This window comes from Heloderma suspectum, chromosome 3 (genome assembly GCF_057233095.1).
Source record: "Heloderma suspectum isolate Gila_16-S chromosome 3, 16-S_ref, whole genome shotgun sequence".
Taxonomy (NCBI): domain Eukaryota; kingdom Metazoa; phylum Chordata; class Lepidosauria; order Squamata; family Helodermatidae; genus Heloderma; species Heloderma suspectum.
The window spans coordinates 318,267,740-318,293,468 of record NC_139460.1 but is presented as its reverse complement, the minus strand read 5'-3'; the positions used below and the strand labels follow the sequence as shown (position 1 = coordinate 318,293,468).

Sequence of the window (25,729 nt, the reverse complement as noted above, 5' to 3'; positions counted from 1 at the left end):
AGCTACGTGCATAGTAAAAGGCAGAAGAAAGAAATGGTGGTTCAGCTATTAAATAAGGATGGCAAAATGATAACAGATGACAAAGAAAAGGCAGAGGTGCTCAATTCCTACTTTGGCTCAGTCTTCTCCCAAAAGAGGGTCTATGACCCCCCTGGCAAAGGCGAAGTACAGGCTGAAGGGGCAGGATTGCAGCTTGAGATCGATAGGCATATGGTCAAGGAACACCTAATTACTTGGAATGAGTTCAAATCTCCAGGGCCAGATGAACTGCATCCTAGAGTAATAAAGGAACTGGCAGAAGAACTCTCAGAACCACTGTCTATTCTCTTTAAGAAATCATGGAGGACGGGGGAAGTGCCAGATGACTGGAGGAGGGCTAATGTTGTCCCTATCTTCAAAAAGGGTAAAAAGGAGGAACCTGGGAACTACAGACCAGTCAGTCTGACATCAATCCCTGGGAAAATTCTGGAGCAGATGATAAAGGAATCCATCTGGAAGCACCTTGACAACAATGCCGTGATTACTCGAAGCCAACATGGATTTGTCAAAAACAAGTCCTGCCAGACAAATCTGATCTCATTTTTTGATCAAGTAACCTCCCTTGTAGACCGTGGGAATGCTGTAGACATCATATACCTCGACTTCAGCAAAGCTTTCGACAAAGTGCCCCATGATATCCTGATGAGCAAACTAGCTCAAAGTGGGCTAGATGAAACAACGATCCGGTGGATCCACAGTTGGCTACAGAATCGGATTCAAAGAGTGCTTATCAGTGGGACCTTCTCAAACTGGGGAGAGGTAACAAGTGGGGTACCGCAGGGCTCAGTCCTGGGCTCAGTGCTCTTCAACATTTTTATGAATGACTTGGAGGAGGAGGTGCAGGGAATGCTGATCAAATTTGCAGATGACACCAAATTGGGTGGGATAGCTAATACTTTGGAAGACAGAAACAAAATTCAAAGTGATCTGGATAGACTGGAGCGCTGGGCAGAAAACAAGAGAATGACATTGAATAGGGATCAATGCCAAGTTCTGCACCTAGGAAAAAGAAACCAAACGCACAGTTACAAGATGGGGGATATGTGGCTCAACAACACTACAAGCAAGAAGGATCTTGGAATTGTTGTCGATCACAAGCTGAATATGAGCCAACAATGTGATGTGGCTGCAAAAAAGGCAAATGCTCTTTTGGGCTGCATTCATAGAAGCATAGTTTCCAAATCCTGGGAAGTACTAGTTCCCCTCTACTCAGCACTGGTTAGGCCTCATCTGGAGTACTGTGTCCAGTTCTGGGCACCACACTTTAAGAAGGATGCAGACAAACTGGAGAGGGTTCAGAGGAGGGCAACAAAGATGATCAGGGGACTGGAAACAAAGCCCTATGAAGAGAGACTGAAAGAAATGGGCATGTTTAGCCTTGAGAAGAGAAGACTGAGGGGAGATATGATAGCACTCTTCAAGTACTTGAAAGGTTGTCACAGAGAAGAAGGCCAGGATCTCTTCTTGATCATCCCAGAGCGCAGGACACGGAATAATGGGCTCAAGTTACAGGAAGCCAGATTCCGGCTGAACATCAGGAAAAACATCCTGACTGTAAGAGCAATACGACAATGGAACCAATTACCTGGGGAGGTGGTGGGCTGTCCCACACTGGAGGCCTTCAAGACGAGGCTGGACAGCCATTTGTCAGGGATGCTCTGACTTGGATTCCTGCATTGAGCAGGGGGTTGGACTCGATGGCCTTGTAGGCCCCTTCCAACCCTACTATTCTATGATTCTATAACTTTACACTTACGTCAGTTGAACCTCATTTGCCATTTTGTTGCCCATTCAGCCAGTGTGGAAAGATCCTTTGGAGAGATCTTCTTTGCAGTCACCATTCTGATAATTTCCCTGGCATCCTCCCTCCCTGGTCCTCATTTGGCAAACTCTGATTCCCTTCCTCCATCTTTCTCTGTCTCTGTCAGTGCTAGCAAAGCTGTTTGCCAGTCTAGTGTTAGAGCAGCCTTCCCCAATGGCCGTGCTGCTGAGGATGATGGGACTTTTAGTCCAGAGGGTGCCAGGTTAGGAATGGTTCTGCTGGGGAGGGGGGAGGGGGAAGACTAACCAAACCTTCTTGTTTCTGTAAATATTTATGGTACAATAAAGTTGTGCTGTTTGTTTGCAGTCCTTGTCAGATAGTTAAATTTTCCATTTGAAAAAGCTATTTATTTATTTGTTTCTTTCTTTGTTTATTACATTTATATCCCACCTTAGGTGGCTAATGCAGTTCCCAAGTGGTCTCCCCTCCAAGCAATGACCAGACCCAGACTGCCTTAGCTTCAGCAAAGTGGCTGCCTCATGCGCCTTCAGACCATGCCCCGGGACAATGCCCCCATTGGTTTAAGTACAGTGTGCAGTCCACTGTGCAGGAACCACACCTCTGGAAAAGATCAGACACACATGCACACATTGAGTTTTGTGCACATGTAGGAATGAGCACATGCAGTAACAGGTCCTTTGGGCTTCCCTTATTCTCAAATAAGGCAAATCTAGCTGCTTTGATTCTGTGAGCTTCTTCACATGGAGCTTTTATCCTGCTATTGAGATTGGTTACTCATGGAAGTTTGCAGGTCCTCTAGAGGATGTTGTCAACCTCCAGGGTATCTCCCGCACTAAATGACCTTTATTCCATTTTTAAAAGATTGGAGATAACGAGCTATCAAATTACAGCACTTGAGTTCCGCTTGAGTTCCGTCATGAAAAAGGAAAAGTCGCCATAAGAGGAGCTATACCACAGCGCCATCTAGCAGCTGTATAATGAAACGTATAGAAGACTCAGATTAAGGAGGAAAGGACAGGGAAAAAGGGGGGGGGGGAGGAAGCATGAGTAAAGGGCATCCATGGTGTTCCTGCATTTAAAATGGAAACAGAAAGCTCTGTTTTAAATGCGGGATTTTAGGCTAGTGTAGAGATGCTCTGTGTCTTCCACTTTACCCTAAAATCACTCTAAGTCTATCAAGACTTGAAGTTACCATGTCATGTATAGCCTCCCAAGCCCTGCCTTGCTGTTTCTCTAGCAACAGCCCTGATCCTTATTTGGCAAACCCTGATTCCCTGGGAAAAAAAACCCTCGCTTGCTCTTGCTCCCACTCTCTGAGCTTTTCTACTGGAGGCTTTTAATTGCAGTACCTACTTTTGGTTTCATCACAGAATTGTGCTCTGAGCTCTACACGTGGCTATCCTCCTCGTCATGCAGCACAGAAGTCAAGCAGGTTGGCCATGGAGATCACTCTCATTCTCCTAGTGCAGACTGCAATGTTTCTGTGCTGCGTGGTGGGGATGGGAGCCCCCTTCTTAGCGCTCAGCACAGAAATGCAGCAAGTTCCCTCTTCCCAGTTGCTCAGCAAATAGCAAGAAGCTATGCAGCAGCAAAGGGGGACCTGCTCTTTTAGGAGCCCCCATCCCAAAGCACTCCTGGCACCTTGAGGCAGTGACTCCCAGCAAAACAGGCTTCCCTTCCCCCTTTCCTTCCCTGTAGGGAAAAGCAAGGGGGCAAGGAAAGTGTTCAGGAGCACTCACTTTCAGGCCCTGCAGGTGCCTTGAGGTGGCAAGTGCTGAGACAGCCAGATTCCCTCTCTCCTTGCCCTTGCCAAGGGGTGAGGTTTCAAAGAGGGACCTTGGCTGAGCCTTGATGGGCCATATGGGGGCCCTGGGAGGGCGGATCTGGCTCACGGGCCAGAGGTACACCACCACAGCTGTAAACACTTGTGGCAAAATAAAGCTCTGTTATTCCTATTCACCCATAATCTTCATTGGTGAGTTAATTTCCTTACTTTGCTGAAGTATAGTACAGGATCTACTGTGTGAGCACCACACCTCTGCAGAAGGTCCCTGTGTTCCAAGTTCGTCAGTGCACATGCAGCAAGAATATTTGGTAACAACTGATTCTTGGGGGACCTCTTCCTCTTCCTCTTCCTCTTCCTCTTCCTCTTCTTCTTCTTCTTCTTCCTCCTTATTTCCTTCTCTCCATTGAGAGAAGTGCCTATTTACTCCTACTTTCTGCTTCCTACAGTTTGACCATCTATCAGTCCGTAAGGCTGAATAATCACACATAGCACCCTTTTGAATAATCAAAAGCACCCTTTTGCACATGGATATGTCTGGATTGAGCCCTTTTTCTTTAGCTGATATGACATTCTTTCATATTCCATGTAATCTTCACAGTTTGTACAGATAATTTCTTCAGAAGTTACTGGCTTGTCTAAGGAGCTATTTGAACTGGGATCTTCCAGCTTTGCAGCTCACACTGTCTTTGTAGACAATTTACTATATAGCTTAGGATAGGGACAGTGCAGAATTCCGTTTTAGTGCAGCAATACGCTAAATACATATCTGGTCATGTAGAAGTGGGACTGCGCTGGGAGTAAGGTGTGTGTGCGCGTGCGTATGCGCGCACTTGTGTGTGTTGCTCTGGCCATCTTCTTTTTAGCATACTTCGCAATTTTGTTCTTATCTAATAAAACTTTGACTCCATGTCCCCACATATTTACTTTTCTCCTTCTCTTGTTTGCAGTCACCTTCTGGACCCTGGACAAAGATTGCAGGCCTTCATGTATGCAAATGGTGGGATGGTTGTGGCATCTTGCATAAATGGGAGCTCTGTGTGGGCTCCTTCCACCCTTCCTTCCAGCAGAACGCCCCTCCTAGATCTTCTGCACCCTGAGCTATGAAATCACTGGTAGCTCTGGCACTCCTGGGTCAAATCCTAGGATGCATAGCACAACTACCTATTCTACCTCAAATACAGTTTCCTGCTTGCGATAGCCCTGAGGTCGAACATGCAGCAGCCATAGCAGCGGAGTACATCAACGCCCATACTCTTCATGGATATAAACTTGCCCTTAACAGAATCGAGAGTGTCAAGAAGGTGTCATCCCAGGTAAGTGCTGCCTGAAATGATACACTGGAAGTGAGGGCCGTTTAGGCTCATTTAACTGTAGAAGTAAATTCCTAAAAACATGGTAAAGGTAGGTAATTTTAGACTTGGGACTTAATGGCCTTACAGGGGCCCCTCTTTAGATGGTAAGGGGCAGTGGAGGCTGGTGGCGTCCCACTGCCATCCGAGCCACCAGCCTCCACTGGTAAGGGGTACATCTTCATTTGCTTCAAAATGTGATAAGCCAGTCCTGCTGAATTTGGGGCCTTCCTGCTTCTTCTGCTGAGAGGGGGCCTGCACCTGGCCCCAACGCAGAAGAGCACCACTAATAGGGCTTGGGTTGCGCGAGGCCAGTCTGAGAATCTGCTTCAGCATAAAGCCCTCATCAGGTGGTTTATTTTGCTAACCTCCCACCGAGAAAGCAATGAGACTGTATGTACGTGGATGATAAACGCATTTGGAGTTCATTCTGCAATCCAGGAGTGCTTATTACTTAGTTGGTATAGGGGATTCAAATGTCCTTTTTCCAGCTGGTGTCCAGATACAATTTTCTGGGAATAAACACAGCTATTCTTGTCATTTGTGGGGGAAAGTGGCAAGGCAGCAGGGTGAAGGAGGGCTTGGAATTCGCTCAGGCACTAGCTAACCCTTTTGTTCAAAAGCACGCTCGTTCTTTTCTTCCAGCATCCCATCATGACTTGTTACATTAAAAAAAATCTTAAGCATTAAAAGAGAATTGAACTGGGCTGTTGATGAGTTTGGAATGAATGTAGATATGAGATTTTGCACACAAATGGCTCCATTGTTTGCCATCCATAGTGGCATCACAACACCAGCTTAGCATGTCAAGCCAGCATGCGAGTGCCGTTTCTTGCGTGCCAAACTGCTATTTCTTCCATTGCACAAATTCTGAGGCATACCAGCAACTGAACCTGCAGCACATCCTGAACAAGGGGACATCAGATGGGGACCCAGCCTGCTTGCTCTTGCTCTGCTGCCAAGGCCAATGAAGAAAACTATAACGAAGCAAAGAAAACCTGCAAGGAAGCCTCATGGCACCAACAGACCAGCACAGGTTCTCTCTGGTGTCTACCCTGGACTCTAGAAAAGTATCCTGGTCAGGAAACCACAATAGATTTCCCTTTGTCTCTTGTTCTGCCTTGCTCCCTTTATGGCGCTGAGTCTGACAAGAAGATAGGGCCAAACCCCAAGGCTACTGGGAACATTTGGAAGTGTTTACCGTTCTACCTTGTGTTTCAGGGCATCCATTACTAGGGAAATTGACAGCGGGAAGTGTGGTATGACGTGGGCTTTAAGTTGTATGTTGGTTAAAAAAAAAAAAAAACCAAAATATAAAACCAAAACATGCAAGAGAGATCAACAAGTGGAGAAATTTAGCTGTAATTATCTTCTCTCTTTTCTTCCCAGGGGCAAGATGGAACTATTTTTAACCTTGAGATGGACTTATTAGAGACGATGTGCCATGTACTTAGCCCAGTGCCTGCTGCAAATTGCCCAGTAAGGCCAGTGCTCGAGCATGTGAGTGTCTGCACTTTGGGTTACCCTTGTAGAGAATTTAAGCTTGCATATTCATGTTCATTGTCCTGGATCCAAGTGCCCTCTTCACCATTACACCAGGTGTGGGCTTACTTCAGTCTTGGATGGTCTGCTCTTTACCAATTATTGTGATTTTAATTTGCACAGCAAGAATGCATAATCAGCATCTCTGAAGGCATAATTAATCTGTGTTAAGTGATCCCAAGGAGACACTCTTTGTCCTGCTTGCAGTGGGGCAAGGGCAGAGCTCTAGTGAATCAGTCAGGGTTAGTACCAAAGGCAAGGTCATCTCAAAGTCCAAACATAGGGCGCTCTAGAGAAGAGCTAGGTTATCAGGGAGACACGAGGCAGGGAGCTGGCGGACAGACATTCTTCCAGCTCTCTTGAACTTTCGGGGGCCCAACCAAAGCACAGCTGCTGGCCATCAGTGCCAGCTGAGGAATGGTCTACTCATGGCACTGGACAATGGAACCAATTTCCTAGGGAGGCAATGGGCTCTCCCACGCTGGAGGCATTCAAGATGAAGCTGGACAGCCACCTGTCAGGGATGCTTTGACTTAGATTCCTGCATTGAGCAGGGGTTGGACTCGATGGTCTTATAGGCCCCTTCCAACCCTACTACTCTATGATTCTATGAGGGATCCTTATTCCTCAGGCTGGCACTTCTGTGTCTGGCAGCTGGCTGAGCCTGAACCTTTGGGCACCTGTTTCCCCAGGACTAGGCTTGGAGTCGGCCTCTGCATCTGAGAGGGGTCTAACTCTGTTGTGAGGGACAGGGTGTCTTAAACCTCAGGCCTGATCCAACCAGGACCAGGACCCACACTAAACAGAAGTGAAGGTATCAATATGACTCAAGTCCACTTGTGTGAAAGAATGATGGTTTATTGATAGAAAACAGATGCAGGTATTAAAAGCAAAGATAAAGCTTTCACATACACATACCCTCAGCTCTCAGCTACACTCATTCCGGTTCCCATGAAGTGATGGGGGCTGACCCAAGGGGCTGGTTGCCTGAGCAGGTGCTGCACCTTCCCCCTCTCAGGTAAGAATAGGTAACAGACCAACCTGCCCGGGATTTTATAGGGCTTGTCTCACTAGGTCAAAGACTGTCAGAAGGCACACACACCTAGGGATGTACGGACTGTGTAAAATCTGCTGTGTAAAATCACCTAGGGATGTACGGACTGTGTAAAATCTGCTCCATCTGTGTTTCGTGGATTGTCCGGCGCCTTTTGTTCCATCATCTGCGCACAGATGGATGGAAATATTGTTTTTCATCATGTGGGAAAATATGTAAATACTTACATAAGTATTTACATAATTTACCTTAGTACGTAACATTTAGAGCATTGTCCCCCATTCCATTCAACGTTTCCCAGCAGAAACTTATGTATTTTCCTACGAATGTATATGTGTAAATTTCGGGAAAGTAAAAAAATCATCCGAAAGCCCATGGACTCCACGTGGCCTGAGGGGGATGCTCCGCAGCAGATTCCGCAGGTCGGATTCTTAGAAATCTGAGCTCATTTTACTCCGTCTCAAATTTCTCCACCATCCCTATACACACCCTCCCTCCCTTCACCCAGAAGGAGAAAGGGAGGCCTTTCTTTCTGGGCAAAAAGACCATTTCTCACAGCAGAGAGGAATATTCTTATCAGCTAGAAAAGTACAAAGTGTGCTACTGTGCATTGTCTCACTTTTGTTAGTAGCAACTTTTTGTGAACCGCCCAGAGAGCTTCGGCTATTGGGCAGTATAGAAATAAATAAACAAACAAACAAACAAACAAACAAATAAAATTAGTAGCAAAAAGTGCTGACCTTCACTTTATGTGAATATAGCTATGAGAATAATTCATGAAAGTCGCCCCATGGCTCAACATGGGTGGACAAAATGGAAGTACTCACTTTACAAGTTCAACATGTGTAAATTCAAGCAGTATTGACTACAAGCATTGACAGCATGGCTTGAGAAGCAAGCAAAAAAATGATCCAAGGTGCAACTTTATACATATGTCTACTGAAGTTGCTAGTCCACTGTGTTCTTTGTAATAAATAGCCCGTCAAAACCTCCATGATAAGGTCAAAAGGTCCATCCATGCTGGCTGAGGATAATAGTTGTTGTATTCCAGCATCCTTTGCAAGAATCCCAGCAAATAGCAGACACTAAGTCATCCACCAGAAATTGGTCAGTTAAATTTGTCTATGTGTGTCTGTTAGGGATGTTGGAGAAATCTGTTCGCGGGGTGGAGTTTGACATGTTTTCCTATGCTCACCCCACCCCCCTGGTTCCTGCTTTTCTGGGAATTTTGTGCATTGGGTGTTTGTGTGTGTGGGGGGGGGAGGTTCTGCAATATGCAGACATTTCTGAACAATTTGCACAAATTACAACCAAATTTACACAAATTGCTCAGAAGTATGCACAAACTGCAGAACCTTCCCCCCAAAAATGTGCAAAAAAGTTTCCAGAATTCAGGGAACAGCCTGTAGCTCATCTTGCTGATGCAAAGTGAGACATACACGCGAGGGAACTCCATCAAGCCAAAAAAGAACTGAATTTCTCTAGTATATGCACATCAGACTTCCTGCATTGAGCAGGGGGTTGGACTCGATGGCCTTGTAGGCCCTTTCCAACCCTATGATTCTATGATCTTAAAGGTGTGTATGTTATTGGGCACACTGATGACCAAAAGAAAAAAGGGAACCAACTTCCTTCCAGTTTATACAACCCTACACAACAACAAATTTCAGAGGATCGCTTGTCAGGCATGTGGGAAAGAGCTTTCTCATTGGTTGCTCCCAGACTCAGGAACACACTCCCTTTGGAAGCGCAGTTGATCCCCGCTCTCTCTGCATTCAGAAAGGGAGCCAAGACATATTTTTAATTTGACTTTTTAAATTCTTGTTATTGTTTTTAAGGTTGTTTTACTGTGTTTTTATCTGTTTGTGCTCTTTATTTTTCCATTTATTTACTTTTGTAAACTGTTTTGATTGGGGGGGGGGGAGGTTTCCAGAGAGGCAGTATAGAAAAGTTATAAAAATCATAACTTTTTAAAAAGTCATGAAAAAAATCATTATAATTTTTTTTTTATTATAAAAATTCACCCCAGCTTGCTCTCCTTGAGGCATTTCTTACCCACCACAGGTGACCAGACGAATGACAGTTTACTAGCTCAGTGTTGGATGTTGGTCTTGCTTGGTTCGCCCTAAACCAACCATAGCATGCCACTCCAAAAGTAGCTGTGTGCAGCATTTATTAGCTAAATGCTGCACAATTGGGATTTTCTACTCGATGGATGCATCCTAATCAGACCTGCCACCTATGATTCTCTTCTTTTGATCATTCAGGCTGTTGAAGCTGATTGTGATGTCAGACTACTCAAACTGGACCAAGACTTCAAGGTGATCGGCACCAGATGCCATTCAACTCCAGGTAATCTATTTTGCTGCTTTGGGGTTCTCAGCCAGGCTGACAGAGCCAATAACTGATAGTTTTCTTGCACCTGGCTCTATTTTGTACCTATTTTTTGCCTTTTGTTAACATTTTATGAGTGTGAGTTGTCAACATTGTTGTTCTTCAAACTTCAGCCTCCTTCTTGGGGTCTCTAGCAGCAAAGCAGGCCAAACTACATGTTACATTCCATGCATTAGGAAATCTGGGGGTGGGGGGGTGGTTAATAGCAGGGGGGGGGGTCAGGATCCTGGTGCCCAAGAAGGGGAGGTGCTCAGCCTTTTCCGTGATGCCACAGTCCCAAAGAAAACCTCACAAATAAGTAGGATGAATAGCAGCAAACCTGAATGACCGACTTGGAAGGGACCCCAATGGGTGATCCAGACCAACCCCCAATCTCATAATAATATTTACTTGGGGCCAGGCAGACCTTCCCTTGCTGGTGTTCTTGCTTGGATCATAGAAGGAAGGGGTGCAACTATTCAGTTGGCCTAATGGCCTGGGTGCCCTTCCTCTTTGCCCTTCCTCTTTGCTACCTCAGTCCCTGGGTGAAATATTTAGCACACTTTAAAAAATGCTATCAAAATGTTATTTTGCTTCATTATACTGGTGGGTTGGATCCAGGATCTGCCTTCCTTGAGAGGAGGGCTCCACTCACAGAAGTTTCCTCTGCTCAATTTTGGGGGATCCCCCCTCCCCTACATAGCACAGCTCACCCCATTCAGCAGGGTCTCCTGACTTTCTATGTAGCATTTTCAGGGGGCTGGAGGGGCTGCCATGGGAAGGAGGGGGTGAGAAGGTCCACTTCCATCAGCTCATTTGATCCAGCGTAAAACTGGACCCAACCCTGTATATTCAATATCTAGGATCTGAAGAAATCAGATGCACACTTCTACAGCCTTCCCACGCACCACAGAAGGGTGCTGACTGTTACTTCCAGCAAAAGACCCTCACAGTACTTTAAATGCTGCTCCAAGGGGTTGCTATGGAAAGGAAGAGCTCTGCAAGTCCTAATGCACACACAGAAGCAACTTCCTAGCATCCCAAGTATAAATGTACATGACATTACTTGTGATGGGGTTTGGGGTGTTTTACATTGACCGCATAGCAGCTAAAGCAATGTTCTTTACTGAAAGGTCAGAGGGCCACCAGCGGCTCCAAATAACAAGTGCAGCTTTCTGCTATCATCTCTCATTCTCTCTCTTTCTCTGGCTGCCTTTACACTAAAGAAAACCCCCACAGGCCTCCAGTTGTGGAGGCTTTCCATGTGTTTTCCATTTTCAGTGTTCCGTAGACCTCAATGAAACAGTGCCATCTAGTGGCTGTTTTAATCACATTACATTCCGAATTTAAAAAATGGTTCATTAGTTCCGGATCTATTTGAGACGGAAAAACCAGGAAATACCTCTGGATGTGTCCTGGAGGTTAATGATGTCATGAAAGGACCCGCAAACTTCCGTGAGTGAGCAATCTCAAAAGCAGGATGCAGGCTCCCCCTCTTTGCAGTACCTGCTCACTCCCAGCAGGGGCTCTCTAGCTTTGCCTTGTTGCTTGCTTTAGCAGTGGGCTGACTTGCTGTGATCTGGGCTACCAGAGGAGGCTATGGTGGTGGGGAGTCAGGAGCCAATTAGCGGTGGGGGCGGGGGGGGAGAGCCTGAGAGGCAAAGTGCAATGCAATTGCCTAGCTCCAGTGGTGCACTGCACAGCTGCTGGAGGGGAAACCAAATGCACAGGTGAGAGAGAGAGAGAGAGAGAGCAATGCAGACCTGCGCTGAGAGAGTTTGCAGCACAGAGCACTCTCAGATGAGGAAAAGAGACATCCCAATCCAAGGACCAAGAATGAGCCTGATGGAATTTGCCTGTCTGATGACTTATGGATTGGCTGATGAGGCCTTGCTTGGATGACATGGAGGGTGACAGGGAGGCGAGGCGAGGCCCCAGAAAGCCTCCAGCCAAATTCCGGACACAACATCAGTACTTGATGGAAGGAGTTCCACAGAGGAAAGGTGGGATGAAAATGTACTAAATAAATAATATGTTCTTCCCACAGCTTCATCGTCAGCTACCATAAACTTTCAGGAGTAGCCTGCCACGAATGTTACCCACTTTTTATTTTTTTTAAAAACCATACCCTTTTCTTCCTCTTTTTCTTCCTCAGATTCAGCGGAAGATCTTCTTAAACTTTGCCCTGACTGTTCAACGTTGTCGGCTCTGAATGACGCCGATGTGGTGAACGCAGCTAACGTTGCGCTCTCCAAGTTCAATGCTGAAAGTACCACCCCAGGCTTCTACCAACTGCACGAGATTTCACGAGGGAAGCATGTGGTAAGTGTTGGAGCAAGGATCACCCCTGCCTTGTCTGGCTGAGTGTTCTGCCAGGCCGTGTGGCTGACAAAGATCAGCACGGGGCCAGGGGTGGCTTTGTAGCCTGAACGCCCCCAGTAGTGAACCAGGGGGGAGGGCATGGGTGTCTGCAGGAAGAAGCGAGGAATGCAGCGGCCCCTGCCCCCAGATAAGCCATCATCTCCAGATTCCCAGCTTTCATTTAAAAAACAAAGTAAGTCTCTAGTCCTTGTAAAACCTGAGATACGAGGCAAAACGTGCAGCCACTTTTCTCCCCGTTTGTTTTGTGAGAAGCTAGCCTGCTCCTGCCTTTCGGTGTTTTTAGCCAATGAATGAAGTCACAGCAATGATTAACACACCCACTATCTGAGTGTCTTAAGCTTTCTGAGTGTGTTAAGCCTTTTGGTGGGTGTTGGGGTTCCACTGTTGACCTGGACCCCCTGCACAACTCCTTAAGGAGCTCTTGCCTCCTTAAGAGCCCTTCCTTCCTTCTTTTGCCTTACCCTTTCCAGTAATGTGGGGTTTAGGCTATAGATGTGGGGTGATTGATACTCTACACCCAAGGTTTAACCACAAAAGTTTGCTGGTAAATTAAAGCAAGCAAATCACAACTAAGGTATTTACACAATAGTGCTGAATGATTCAAAAGGCATGAAGAAAAAGCTGCAAAAACGCAAGTACCTCTACCCTAGCTGTACTAGACTGCTTCAGGCTGCTTCTTCCTGCTGTGCTCTTCCTGACTCTGCTCTTACTGATTTGGCCTTTCTGACTCTCTTTTTATACCGTCCTCCCCAAAATCGAAAGTACTGCTTCAGATCTGAAGAAATGAAACTTAACTGGGGAAATTAAAATGAAACTTAAACAGGGAAATGAAACTACTCCTCTCAGGGATACTCCCTCCCAACAAAATCTCCAGGCCTCTACACCTGACCCTTTTCCTTGCCTCTATAGGCCGCAAACCTTCACAGGGGGCCTTCCATGTTAGGAAGTAATTGCAACTTCATAACAAACAATCTGTTGCTACCAGGTGTGGGTGGGTGGGGAATTCAGAGACAGCATTGTCTATGCAGCAACAGAGCTCCCTCTTTGGGGGGCCTCCTGTGGACCAGAGTGAAACCTGCCTATGGAGGTTCTCACCCTAGTCTGCTACCTTCTGGCCCTGCCCCCGTCGAGCCATTCTCACTCCAGTTAGCTCAGAAGATGTCCTGCTGGGTGCCGCCGCTGCTGCTGCTGTGCAGCCTCTGGCTTCTTCCAGCCTCCCTCTTTCCTTCGCCACAGGACCCCGTGCGGCCACAAACTGTGGCTCCCCAGTAAGTGGGGAACTCGGATTCTTGGCATTCATTATGCTTCTGGAGTATAACACTCTTCTGTATTAGTGCCATTCAGTTCCCAGGATCTTCTAGTACTCTGTAGATTCTAAATGTCATGGAATATGACACTAAGCAAAACCCGCACATCGAAGGAAAGCACACAGGTATGTTGTAGTGGTGTGCACTTGGTGCACGAATTACAACCACAAACTGAGGTGTACGGCACCTTTGCCACCCTACATCCCTGGAAAAATTCCTGCAGACACCCATGAAGGCAGGGCTCCTGTGCCTTTAATAACAGCAGGAAATCTCAACGGGAGCATAAGAACAAGAAGGGCCGTGCAAGGTCAGACCAAGGGTCCACCTAGTCCATTCCAGGCATTTTGTTCACACAGTGGAAACCCACAAGCAGAGCATGAGTACAATAGCGTCCTCCCACGTGGGTTCCCCAGCAACTGGAATATGGAGGCATACTGTCTCTGATACTGGAGGTAGCACGTAGGCATCATGTCTAGTAGCCTTCTCCTCCATGAATTGTCTAACCCCCTTTTAAAGCCATCCAAATTGGTGGTCATCACTACCTCTTGTGGAAGTGAGTTCCATAATTTAACAATGTGCTGTGTGAAGAAGTACTTCCTTTTCTCTGTCCTGAAACTCCTACCAATGAACTTCATGGGGTGATCATGAAGTTTGTCACAGGTGAGGGTGAGAAATGCCACAGCTATTAAAATTCCCTCTTTTACACAGCCATTTTATTTAGTTATTTATTTATTACTATAATATCTGTCCTAGTTTTTTGAAAACATAATCAAGGTGGCTTACAAATAGAACAATAAAACTACTACTACTACTACTGATGATGATGATACTAACAACAACTATCTTTCTAGCTGTCTATTAAAAAGTAGGTGCAGCAAAGACATCCTCTGAGACTAATTGTCTGAAAAAGATACCAGCTCCAGTAAAATCCCTGAAGGCTAATACAGTGAACCAATTGAAGCATCTAAACTGTCTTCAAGGGCATCCCCAGATAGAGTGCATGGCAGTAATCTAACCTGTCATTCCTGGCAGCTGATCACCCCAATCCTAGCCTCCAGTGACAAAAGTGGAAGGGACTGGCCTTTTGTTGAGATGCTTCCCTCACTTCCAGATGGACATGGCATTCCCCTCTCCCGTTAGGAGTCCCATAAGCTGCTCTGTGGACCTCCACAAAGAAGAGGAGGGGAGTGCCCACAGTTCAGCAAGAGACCATATGCTTTGCATGCGTAAGACCCCAGGTGCAGTGCCCTGCATCTCTACCTGAAATGGGCCTGGGGCAACAGTGATGGGAAGGGTCTCTGCCCGAGACCATGCAGTGCCAGTCAAAAGAGTAGACAACACTGCACTAGAAGGACCAATGGTTTGACTCAGGATAAGGCACTCTGATGGGCTGATAGGGGACAAAGGTGCCCCAGGGAAACATGCAGCTCTGGTGTTGCAGGCCGCTGCTTGATTCGCTCGTTTGACCATTTCTGCTCCGTTCTGTCATTTCCACGGCAAGGATGGCTAAAATCTTCATTGCTCTGTTCCCAGCTTTTGCCTCACTCAGTCACTGTGGAGTTTGCAATTGTTGCCACCAACTGCTCAGCTCAGGAAGCTCAGGACCATGTGGAAGACTGCCGCGTGGAGACAGGCGCGCATTCAGTAAGTGGGGCAACAATCCTGTCCAAAGTAATTCACTGCAGAATTGTCTGGGGTCAAATGCAGCTTCTCAGCCCTTTTGTCTAGCAGGCTTCCTGTGCTTTTCACTCAATGGCAGGAACCTATTTTTGTCCAGGGTGCGGATTGATCACGCCCTGAACCAAGCCAGTAGGCTATATGTTCTGATGTCATGGGGGCAAGGCCCCATTCCAAAGCCCTGCCCCATCCCATTATGTCATTGTCCCCCACCCCACACCCTTTTTTTTCTTTGTGCAGGGAGAAGCTGGGAGTTCAGCGCACGTGGGGCGGGAAGAGACATGGCCAGTGCTTGCAGGAGCCTGCAAGCCAGAGCCATGTCAATCACCTCCTTGCTGTCTCTCTTGCATCCCAGTTGTGAATTTAACAGGACTGGATGTTGGGGTTTCTTTCCTTAGTGGATATAAATCTCTGTAGACCAAGGGTCAGGGACCTCTTTCAGCGTGAAGGCTGGATCCAATTTTAGAGAAACTCTCGGGGGCCACATTCCAGTGGTGGGCGAGGTGGAAGGCAAAGGAGGTGGAGCCAAAATAGAGAACATACCAGCCTATTTTAGCTTAAAGCTCAGACTGCCAGTATCTAAGCCTTGGGAGAGGCATGTCAGTCTCTTACAATGGGAGAAACAAAATGCAAAAGCCAAGAAACAAGATATGGTGATGGTTGTTAGCTAGCTTTAAAGCGGGATTAGACAGATTCCTGGAGAAGGATGAGTCTATCAGCAGCTCTCAGCCAGGATGGTTGAGCAGAATCTTCATGTTCAGAGGCAGTGTCCCTGGACCCCAGCTGCGCGGAGGCACAGCAGGGGAAGATTATTCCCTTCATGCCTTGCTTGTTGATTTCCTGGAAGCATGCGGAAAGCAGGACATCTGGCTAGGTGGAGTTTTAGTCCAATCCAGCAGAAGATGGGAGTGTGGGATTTTCTGCACAGAGATGCATGGCTGGGAAACCATCCTTTCTTTCCTGATGTGTCTTAATGGCTTCCTCCTCCTCCCCCCCCCTCCTCCTCCAGCATTTTGGATTCTGCAAAGCAACCGTTTTCCAGAAGCCTCTTATTCCTGACCAGCTTCCTTCTGAAAATGTCGAAGTGGAGTGTGCTGTCTATGAACACCAGGTACAACCATCTTTTTCAGGAATTCCCCCATCCATTTGTCTCCCTTTGACAAGGTTCTGCACTTGCTCTTTGGGAAGGGTCTGAAGTAGTGTGTGTGTCAGGGCAGGGGAGTAGAGGGGAGGGGAGGGGAGGCTAGTGTGGGCACCAGATGTTGCCACCTCACACTTGAGGCAGAACCTCCGGTCCTCTTGCATGAGATCCTGCGTCTCCTGGGCTTCAGCAGTTTCTCTGCGATTATGTGGCCTCCCCAGCTGGCTTGTTAAGACCCGGTCACGCTTCCTTTACTTCTCCTCCCACTGATGTTTCCAGAGCAGCCAGCCCCGAGCCAACCCTCAACTCTCCATCAGGATCAATCTGCCTGCTTCCCTACAAAATTCTCAGCCCCGCCCCCCCCGCCCCGGGTCCTGACACATCTCTTCCCAACACCTCTTGCTGTCCTTTGGCTGTTGCTCGGCTCTTCCATTCTTCTGAGCAGCACTGGTGACTAGGGATACTGTATTTCCAGCACCCCCTGTTGCTCAAGCAGTGGAATTACCTGCACTACGCCATCCCATGAAGGAAGAGATCCTTCCATCAGCAAAGGAACCAACCTATTTATTTTATTTAAGTGTTTGTATTTGATTTCTACCCCACCCTCCAACAAGTTCCCAGATGGTCTGAGAAAGGCTAAGTTGGATTGCCTCCTGGATCACCCTTTGCAAAGGTGGTCTAATCTGCTGCTGGTAATGAGCCCAGATGTAACAGGGGACCTTTAACAGAACAGGAGAAGTTGAAAGTTCAATAAGTGCAGCATGTCACAGCCATAGTGTGATGACGAAAGCTGCTTCCGCTAACTTCCATGCTCCCACACAACTATGAAAAGGTACAGCAGTACCTGCCTCCTGTTGCGGCCCACCACCTCAGCTCTTAGCAGTTCCTTGGTCATGGAAAATCCTTCTTTAGATACAAGCAGCTGTGTGCTGGAGAGGATCACCAGCCATGTAAGGGCGTGTCTCCACTGCCCCTTCAGCAGTGGCAATGACGCACGGCCATTGTGGCAACGTTTCGTCCCCTCCAAGGGATCTGCACAGTGGCTCTGCCAGGCTTGAGAGGGCCTGGAGCAAGATGTCCTCTGGGAGGGGGGCTGTTGGTGCTCCGCCACTGCCGCCATGCTTTTTCCCATGATGCTCTGCCACCCTTTCCCTTCTCCCCCAATGCTCTGATCACTTGTACTCCCCCACCCCCCAGCTGATTAGGTCAGCCCTTTTTCCTCTTTTTATATAGAGGGCCCATAGCTCAGTGTGACAGAGCACCTGCTTTGCATGCGGAAGGTCCCAGGTTCAATCCCCGGCTTCTCCAGGTGGGGCAAGGAAAGAATCCTGCCTGAAACCCTCGAGAGCCGCTGCCAGTCAGTGTCGACAATACTGGGCTAGGGGGGTCAATGGCCTGACTCAGTATAAGGCAGCTCCCTGTGTTCCTATATAAGAAAAGTAATGCCCTGGGATGCAGCTGCCCATGCCAAGTGAAGATGCTGCGCTTGTTTCCTGCTACCACCATCCCCAATCATCTTTTCCCACTGGCACTTGGGGGGTGGCTGCAGGGAGCTCCCTCTCTCAGAATACTAGAACCCAGGGTCATCCCATGAAGCTGATTGGTGGGAGATTCGGGACAGATAAAAGGAAGGACTTTTTCACACAGCACATAGTTAAACTATGGAACTCACTACCACAGGATGTAGTGATGGCCACCAATTTGGATGGCATTAAAAGGGGGTTGAACAAATTCCTGGAGGAGAAGGCTCTCAATGGCTACTAGGCTTGCGGGCTATGTGCTGCCTCCAGAACCAGAGGCAGTGAGCCTATGTACACCAGTTGCTGGGCAACATGGGTGGGAGGGTGCTGTTGAATTCATGTCCTGCCTGTGGATTTCCAATGTGCAGCTGGTTGGCCACTGTGTGAACAGAATACTGGACTAGATGGACCCTTGGTCTGACCCAGCACGGCTCTTCTGATGTTCTTATATTCTTATGACTTGCACTCCAGTATCAAGTCCTAGCTGGATCTGCACTGGCTCAGACCTTCCAGTCAAAATGTTCATATTGAATTGTTTGTGGCTGTCGCTGACATTTTTGCTATTTTGTGTGGTGGTTGCATTTGAATGGATAATTGTTGTAGCTGTTTTCAAGTTTTCATGTTTTAATTCAATTGTAAGTCACACTGAGTCTTTTGTTGTTGTTGTTTTGAGAAAGCTGCCTAAGCCATTTTAATAACAACAACAACAACAACAATTGGGGTAGCCGTGTTTGTCTGTTGCAGCAAAAGCAACAAAGAGCTTTGTGGCATCTTAAAGACATTTATTTTGGCATGGACATCAGATCCACAGATGGATCTGATGAAGCGGACCGCATCCACGAAATCTTATGCCAGAATAAATGTGTTAGTCTTTAAGGTGCTACAAGACTCTGTGCTGTTTTTAATAGTAATATTGGGATTGTATTCTGGGTCAATGGCAAAAGCAGGCTAGATATAAATGTTTTTCTTTTCTAGGATGGAGCTTTCCAGGCCAAGCTGACTGAGCATCATTTAGGAAAAGACATTCTTCCTCCCAGAGTTGGCCACACTGTCCTGGACCTCATACATTTTCACAATGACACACTTGTCTCACATGAGTCCCACTCTGCTGAAATTCTTAAAGTAGCAAGCCCAGTGGTCAAAAGAGCAGTAGTGTTAGGCAAACCAGAGCCAGGGCCAGTTGGACCAAACATCCAGGAGTGTCCAGGAAGGGTACGTCATTTCAGAATGTAGGACAGCCATTGTGGAAGACCCCCACGAAACCACAGGACCACCTAGTTCATGAAATGCCTTTTGTATTCTCTTAAGCCTGAACTTAAATCCTTGAATCCGAGAAGATTTTACCCTGATAAGTTCCAGCAAATGTCAATAGCCCTCAAAGATCTGCTCTCTGGGATAAGAAGGGCTGCGTGTATTATGTCCCTTGGCTTTGTACAAGGGCAGATGCTGGCACTCGCCACAGATTTAGCATTCTCCAGCTCCTCTGTCATCTTTAGCTTAACAGCAGTTTTCTAGCTCCTGTGACTGGAGACACCAGGTGAAAAACACAGAGACAGTGCCTGGAGAAATCATGGGAGCAAGAGGAGAGCCGAGCAGGACATACGTTAGTCCTAGAATAGAGATTCCACCCTATGCCAAGGTTGCTATCCCACCCCTGGGGTGGCAGAAGCAGAATAAATTATACAAATTAAATAACAACATCCTAATTTGCACACCGTACAATTTAGGTAAAAAATGCATGACCGTTTGGTGCAGAATCTGGTGGAGTGTGTTTGTGTTTCAAGGGAAGAATATACACAGCGTTGGACAGAAATGACCAGAAAGACTTATCAGGGGTATTCTCTAGGAATAATCAGAAATAATAATGTACAAAAATGTCATGTCATATCACAGAGCAATGCTGGAAGAACTATATTCTGACACTTTGACAACCAAATGATGGTGCTTCAAAAATAAAACATTAAACTCAAAAGCCTCCTTACCTTGTTGTTTCGCTTCTGGTTGTGAGATGGGATGTCCTAAAGGCTTGAACATCTTGTGATGGGTTTGGGGTTTCAGGGGATCCTTATTGCCCAATGCCTTTGATTGCAAAGAGATTCAGGATCTCTTCCAACTCTGTGATGCTTGACTTTTAGAGCCTTTGTACACAAGGCATTTATTGTGTGCTCTTGATTCTTCACTCACAGTAGTTTGTGGGTGCTTTACATGATGACATCATCCCTCAGGGCCTCTCCCGTGCTTTGCAATCATTTTCACAAGGGGGGAGGTGTTGATCAGGGAAAGTCCGGTATATGGGGGAGTAGTGGAATGAAACCCTGGTCTAGTTGTGCAATTCTGTTAAATCACAGTGCAACCTAGAGGTTATGTAATGGAATGTATAGAAAGGCAGAGAAGGAAAAAACCCAGAAAAAAGCCTGTAGAGGATCCAATATTAATCCCACAAAGAATCTGGAAGCAGAAGGCTCAGTAAAGGGGCAGGTTAAAAGCCTCATCTGTAAGTACAGCTATCAGGGTTGGTGTCCTGGGGCAATGCCTCTTAAGTCCTGACAAAAGATACTGAATAGAGTTGTCTGGTTCTTTTCAAAGGGGCGGTGGGGGGGGGGGTCCTATCACCTACATAATGTCCAAGTTTCATTCAGCTGGTGTCCAGCTATGTTACTGCTTCCTTTCCCATGTAAAGACACCACTGCTCAAGTTCTCTACCCCCATGCTGTCTCTCAATCACTTTTAACAGGTATGATCCAGAGGGGAGGGTGTCTGTTCTGTTATTCCAGTCAGAGGGGAAGGGGCATGTCATAGGCTGTGACAAAGAGACTCAGAGTTATCACGAACTTGGCACAGCGGGCAGAGAAACGCCTCACGCAGGCAGGTTTTTATATTAACAATCTCGGGTCCTCACGCAAGCACCAGGGTAGGCCTTGACTGCCGCCATGTTAGGGAACCCAGATCTGCTCCAGTAGGCAATGGCTCCACATGATCTCAGGGAGTGGTTTCTCCCAGCCCTTCTTACATGACATCCCTTTTTTTGGAGGTAACACCTAGATGGAACCTGAACCTGGAACATTGCATGCAAAATATAATGGAATTGATCCAGGATTTGCCTTCTGGGAATGAAGTGCTCCGCTCACAGAAGGTGCCTCTGATTTCTGGGGATCCTCCCTCCCCCTCCAACCACAGCCCACCCTATTCAGCCGGGTCCTCAACCATCTGTGCAGCATTTTCAGGGAGCTGGAGGGACTGCCATGAGGGAGAGGGGGCCAGCCCAGTGGCACATGCCTAAATCTGCTTATGAAATTTTAAAGTATAATTACCTCTGACTAAAACAAATGATTATTACAAAAATACTAGAGCTGTACACAAATGGCCTCTCGAAATTCTCCATCTTATTTGTGGGCAGAAAAATTTGGGCAGCAATTTCACCGAATTTCACCACGGAGAAGAGAAATTCTCCACAGTTTCTCCCAGGTAGGGCTCCCCATTGGCAGGGCTTATAGCACTACTTCTTTCTTTTTTGGTAAGGATTTTATTTTGGAGGGGAGGGGTTTTGTGCTGCAACAGCATCAACTGCCTTGGCAGCTGGCCCCCAATTTGCATCCACCGCAATGCAGGTGGGGGCAGTGTTGTGTCCAGCTCCAGGGATGAAGTGGAGTTCGTGCTCCGCCAAAATCAGTCCTCCAACTTCCTGAAAGTTTTCTTCCCCCTTGAAAGAGGCTTCCATTGTTCTGCCTCATTCAGGATGTTTTATAATGTATTTTTGTGGGGGGGTTGAAGTTACCTAATCACAGCTAGCCTCCCAGGCTGCCTGCACATCCTGATCTGAAAAAGACCTATGGAAGGAATTACCTCATGGTGCCTTAAACTGGGCTTTAATTGATGTGTAGGAAGCTGAGGAGGCCACAGGTGGCCAGAGAGATGAATGTACAGTGAAAAGCGGGACGCTTGTGCTCACTCCTCGGCCACCTCCAAAGTAAGGTAAGCCCAAGAAACCCAAACCCAGCCCATGAGAATTGCTCTGAAATTTCTTCACCATCATTTTCAAAAGCAATTTCTCTTCTATCAAATTGAATGAGAATGGTTGAAAAAATGTGGGAGAAATTTTTGGCACCGCACTAAATAATACCCAGTGCTACACCAGTAAGCTGCTGCACATGAAGATACCTAAGCATATCTTAGTCTTTATCAGTTGGGAAATGTGGGGGGGGGTGGCAGTTTATAAACCTTTTCAGCCCCGGGGGCCACACTGGGTGACCGGTGGAGTGGCAGGGACTGTACATATGTGCATAAACAGACACACACAGACACTGACATATAATTCTCATACAACATACAACTCACACATGGCGGGAATCATAGAATCCATTCTTAGAGCAGTCGCCTATTTTTGTCCCTTGGGCTCTGTGGGGCTGTCGGACAGGGCTTGGGGGCCGTCTGTGGTCCCCAAGCTGCACTTTCTGCATGCCTATAATAAACTGTCAGCTAGAGCTGGGCCAAAGTTTGGCTCAGCATTTTCTCTGAAAGGGGGAGAAATAATGGGGTGGCAGTGGGGTTACATTGAAGGGACTTACCATGATAAGGAATAGAGGGTCTTTTCTGTGGGGCTCTTTACTGATAGTTCTGCTGCCACTGGCTAGTGGGAGCCACCATCTCCATGCACCCAACAATGCCTCCCGATGGGGTGGCCAGGTGTCCTACATTACAGACACTAGTCCTCTATTTGAAGGGCCGTTAGAGGACAGTCTTCTATTTGAAGGTGTCCTCGATTTGAAGAGCAGTTGGTTCCAAGTCCAGTTTAAAGATAACCATCAGAAGGGAGAGCTTGAAATTACCCATCTACAGTTAGCACCTGGACAGCAGACTGTGCAGGCACACAGGTCACCTGGTTAGTCTTCCCCATTATGGTAAGATGTATTGTTGTTATTGTTGTTCAGTCGTTAAACGTGTCTGACTCTTCATGACCCCATGGACCATAGCACGCCAGGCCTTCCTGTCCTCCGCTCTCTCCTGGAGTGTGCTCAAGTCCATATTCATTGCATCAGTGATGCTATCTAGCCATCTCATCCTCTGCCGTCCCCTTCTCCTTTTGCCTTCCATCTTTCCCAGCATTAGGGTCTTTTCCAGGGAGTTTTCTCATCGCATTAGATGGCCAAAATATTTGAGCTTCAGTTTCAGTATCTGTCCTTCCAATGAGCAGTCAGGGTTGATTTCCTTTAGGATGGACTGATGACCTCCTTGCAGTCCAGGGGTCTCGTAAGAGTCTTCTCCAGCACCACAGTTCGAAAGCATCGATTCTTCGGCGCTCAGCCTTCCTTACAGGCCAGCTCTCACAGCCATACGTTGCTACTGGGAAAACCATAGCTTTGATGATACGAACCTTTGTCGGCAAGGTGATGTCTTTGCTTCTTACTATGCTGTAAGGTTTGCCATAGCTTTCCTTCCAAGGAGCAAGCATCTTTTAATTTCATGGCTACTGCTGCGGTGATCTTGGAGGCCAAGAAAGTAAAATCTGTCACTGCTTCCATTTCTTCCCCTTCTATATGCCAGGAAGTGATGGGGCCAGATGCTAATGTTGAGTTTCAAACCAGCTTTTGCACTCTCCTCTTTCACCCTCAACAAGAGGCTCTTTAGATCCTCTTCACTTTCTGCCATTAGGGTAGTATCATCTGCGTATCTGAGGTTGTTGATAATTCCCCCAACCATCTTAATTCTGACCTGTGATTCATCCAACACGGCGTTTCTCATGATGTACTCTGCATATCAGTTAAATAAGCAGGGTAACAATATACAGCCTTGTCATACTCCTTTCCCAATCTTGAACCAATCCGTTGTTCCATGCCTGGTTCTTACTGTTGCTTCTTGACCCTCATACAGGTTTCTCAGGAGACAGGTAAGGTGGTTTGGTACTCCCATCTCTGTAAGGATTTGCCAGAGTTTGTTGTGATCCACACAATCAAAGGCTTTAGCATAGTCAATGAAGCAGAAATAGACGTTTTTCTGGAATTCTCTTGCTTTCTCCATGATCCAGCAAATATTGGCAATTTGATTTCTAGTTCCTCTGCCTCTTTGAAACCCAGCTTGTACTTCTGGTAGTTCTTGGTTCGCATACTGCTGAAGCCTAGCTTGTAGGATTTTCAGCATCACCTTGCTGGCATGTGAAATCAGCGCAATTGTACAGTAGTTCAAACAGTCTTTGGCATTGCCCTTCTTTGGAATTGGAATGTAAACTGACCACTCAGTGGTCTTGTGGCCACTGTTGAGTGTTCCAAATTTGTTGGCATATTGAGTGCAGCACTTCAACAGCATCATCTTTTAGGATTTTAAATAGCTCAGCTGGAAGACTGTCATCTCCGCTAGCTTTGTTGTTACTAATGCTTCCTAAGGCCCACTTGACTTCACTCTCTAGGATGTCCGGCTCAAGTTCTGTGACCGCACTATGGCTATCAGGGACATTAAGATCTTTCCTGTATAGTTCTTCTGTATATTCTTTCCACCTCTTCTTAATCTCATCTGCTTCTGTTAGGGCCCTGCCTTCTTTTTCCTTTATCATGCCCATCTTTGCACAACACATTTCCTTGATATCTCTGATTTTCTTGGAAAGATCTCTAGTCTTTCCCATTCTATTGTTTTCCTCGATTTCTTTGCATTGTTCATTTAAGAAGGCCTTCTTGTCTCTCCTTGCTATTCTCTGGAAATCTGCATTCAGTTGGACATATCTTCCCCCTTCTCCCTTGCTTTCAACTTCCCTTCTTTCCTCAGCTACTTGTAAAGCCTCATCAGACAGCCACTTTGCTTCGTTGCATTTCTTTTTCTTTGGGATGGATTGAGTTGCTGCCTCCTGAACAATGTTACGGACCTCCGTCCATAGTTCCTCAGGCACTCTGTCTATCAGGTCTAATCCCTGAAATGTATTCCTCACCTCCACTGTATATTCATCAGGGATATGATTTAGGTCATACCTGAATGGTTTAGTGGTTTTCCCTACGTTCTTCAATTTAAGCCGAAATTTTGCAAGAAGCAGCTCATGATCTGAGCCACAGTCAGCTCCAGGTCTTGTTTTGACTGACTGTATGGAGCTTCTCCATCTTTGGCTGCAAAGGACATAATCAATCTGATTTCGATATCGACCATCTGGTGATGTCCATGTGTAGAGTCGCCTCTTGTGCTGCTGGAAAAGCATGTTTGCTATGATCAGCATGTTCTCTTGGCAAAACTCTATAAGCCTTTGTCCTGCTTCATTTTGTACACCAAGGCCATGCTTGCCTGTTATCCCGGTGATTTCTTGACTTCCTACTTTGGCATTCCAATCCCCTATGATGAAGAGGACATCTTTTTTTTGTATTAGTTCTAGAAGGTCTTGTAGGTCTTCATAGAACCGATCAACCTCAGCTTCTTCATCCTCAGTGGTTGGGGCATAGACTTGAATTACTGTGATGTTGAATGGTTTGCCTTGGATACTCTTCCCCAGTAGTATATTGGACACCTTCTGACCTGAGGGGCTCATCTTCCGGCGTCATCTCTTTTAGCCTTGTGATACGTTCCATGGGGTTTTCTTAGCAAGAATACTGGAGTGGGTTGCCATTTCCTTCTCCAGTGGACCACATTTTGTCAGAACTCTCCGCCATGACCTGTCCACCTTGGGTGGCCCTGCACGGCATAGCTTATGGCTTCACTGAGTTACCCAAGCCCCTTTGCTGCAACAAGGCAGTGATCCATGAAGGGGAAGATGTATTGTATTTCTGTTTAAATAGTAAACGTTACTTCTAAATATGCATCGATACA

General features: G+C 46.7%; 1 protein-coding gene across 1 annotated transcript; it reads left to right on the top strand.

Moving 5' to 3' along the window:
* The first annotated feature begins 4,658 nt into the window (after positions 1-4,658).
* On the top strand, positions 4,659-19,935 carry AHSG (alpha 2-HS glycoprotein). Its single transcript, XM_084847582.1, has 7 exons — positions 4,659-4,921; positions 6,347-6,457; positions 9,821-9,905; positions 12,082-12,248; positions 15,149-15,259; positions 16,302-16,403; positions 18,929-19,935. The coding sequence occupies exons 1-7, from the start codon at positions 4,709-4,711 to the stop codon at positions 19,184-19,186; spliced, it is 1,047 nt and encodes a 348-aa protein (XP_084703708.1). The 5' UTR covers positions 4,659-4,708; the 3' UTR covers positions 19,187-19,935.
* The last annotated feature ends 5,794 nt before the right edge of the window (positions 19,936-25,729 follow it).

Coding starts and splice junctions, on each gene's coding strand:
- AHSG (XM_084847582.1), top strand. CDS start 4,709: ATGAAATCACTGGTAGCTCTGGCACTCCTGGGTCAAATCCTAGGATGC. Junction 6,458..9,820: donor TAAGGCCAGTGCTCGAGCAT/GTGAGTGTCTGC, acceptor TTGATCATTCAG/GCTGTTGAAGCTGATTGTGA. Junction 15,260..16,301: donor TGGAGACAGGCGCGCATTCA/GTAAGTGGGGCA, acceptor CTCCTCCTCCAG/CATTTTGGATTCTGCAAAGC.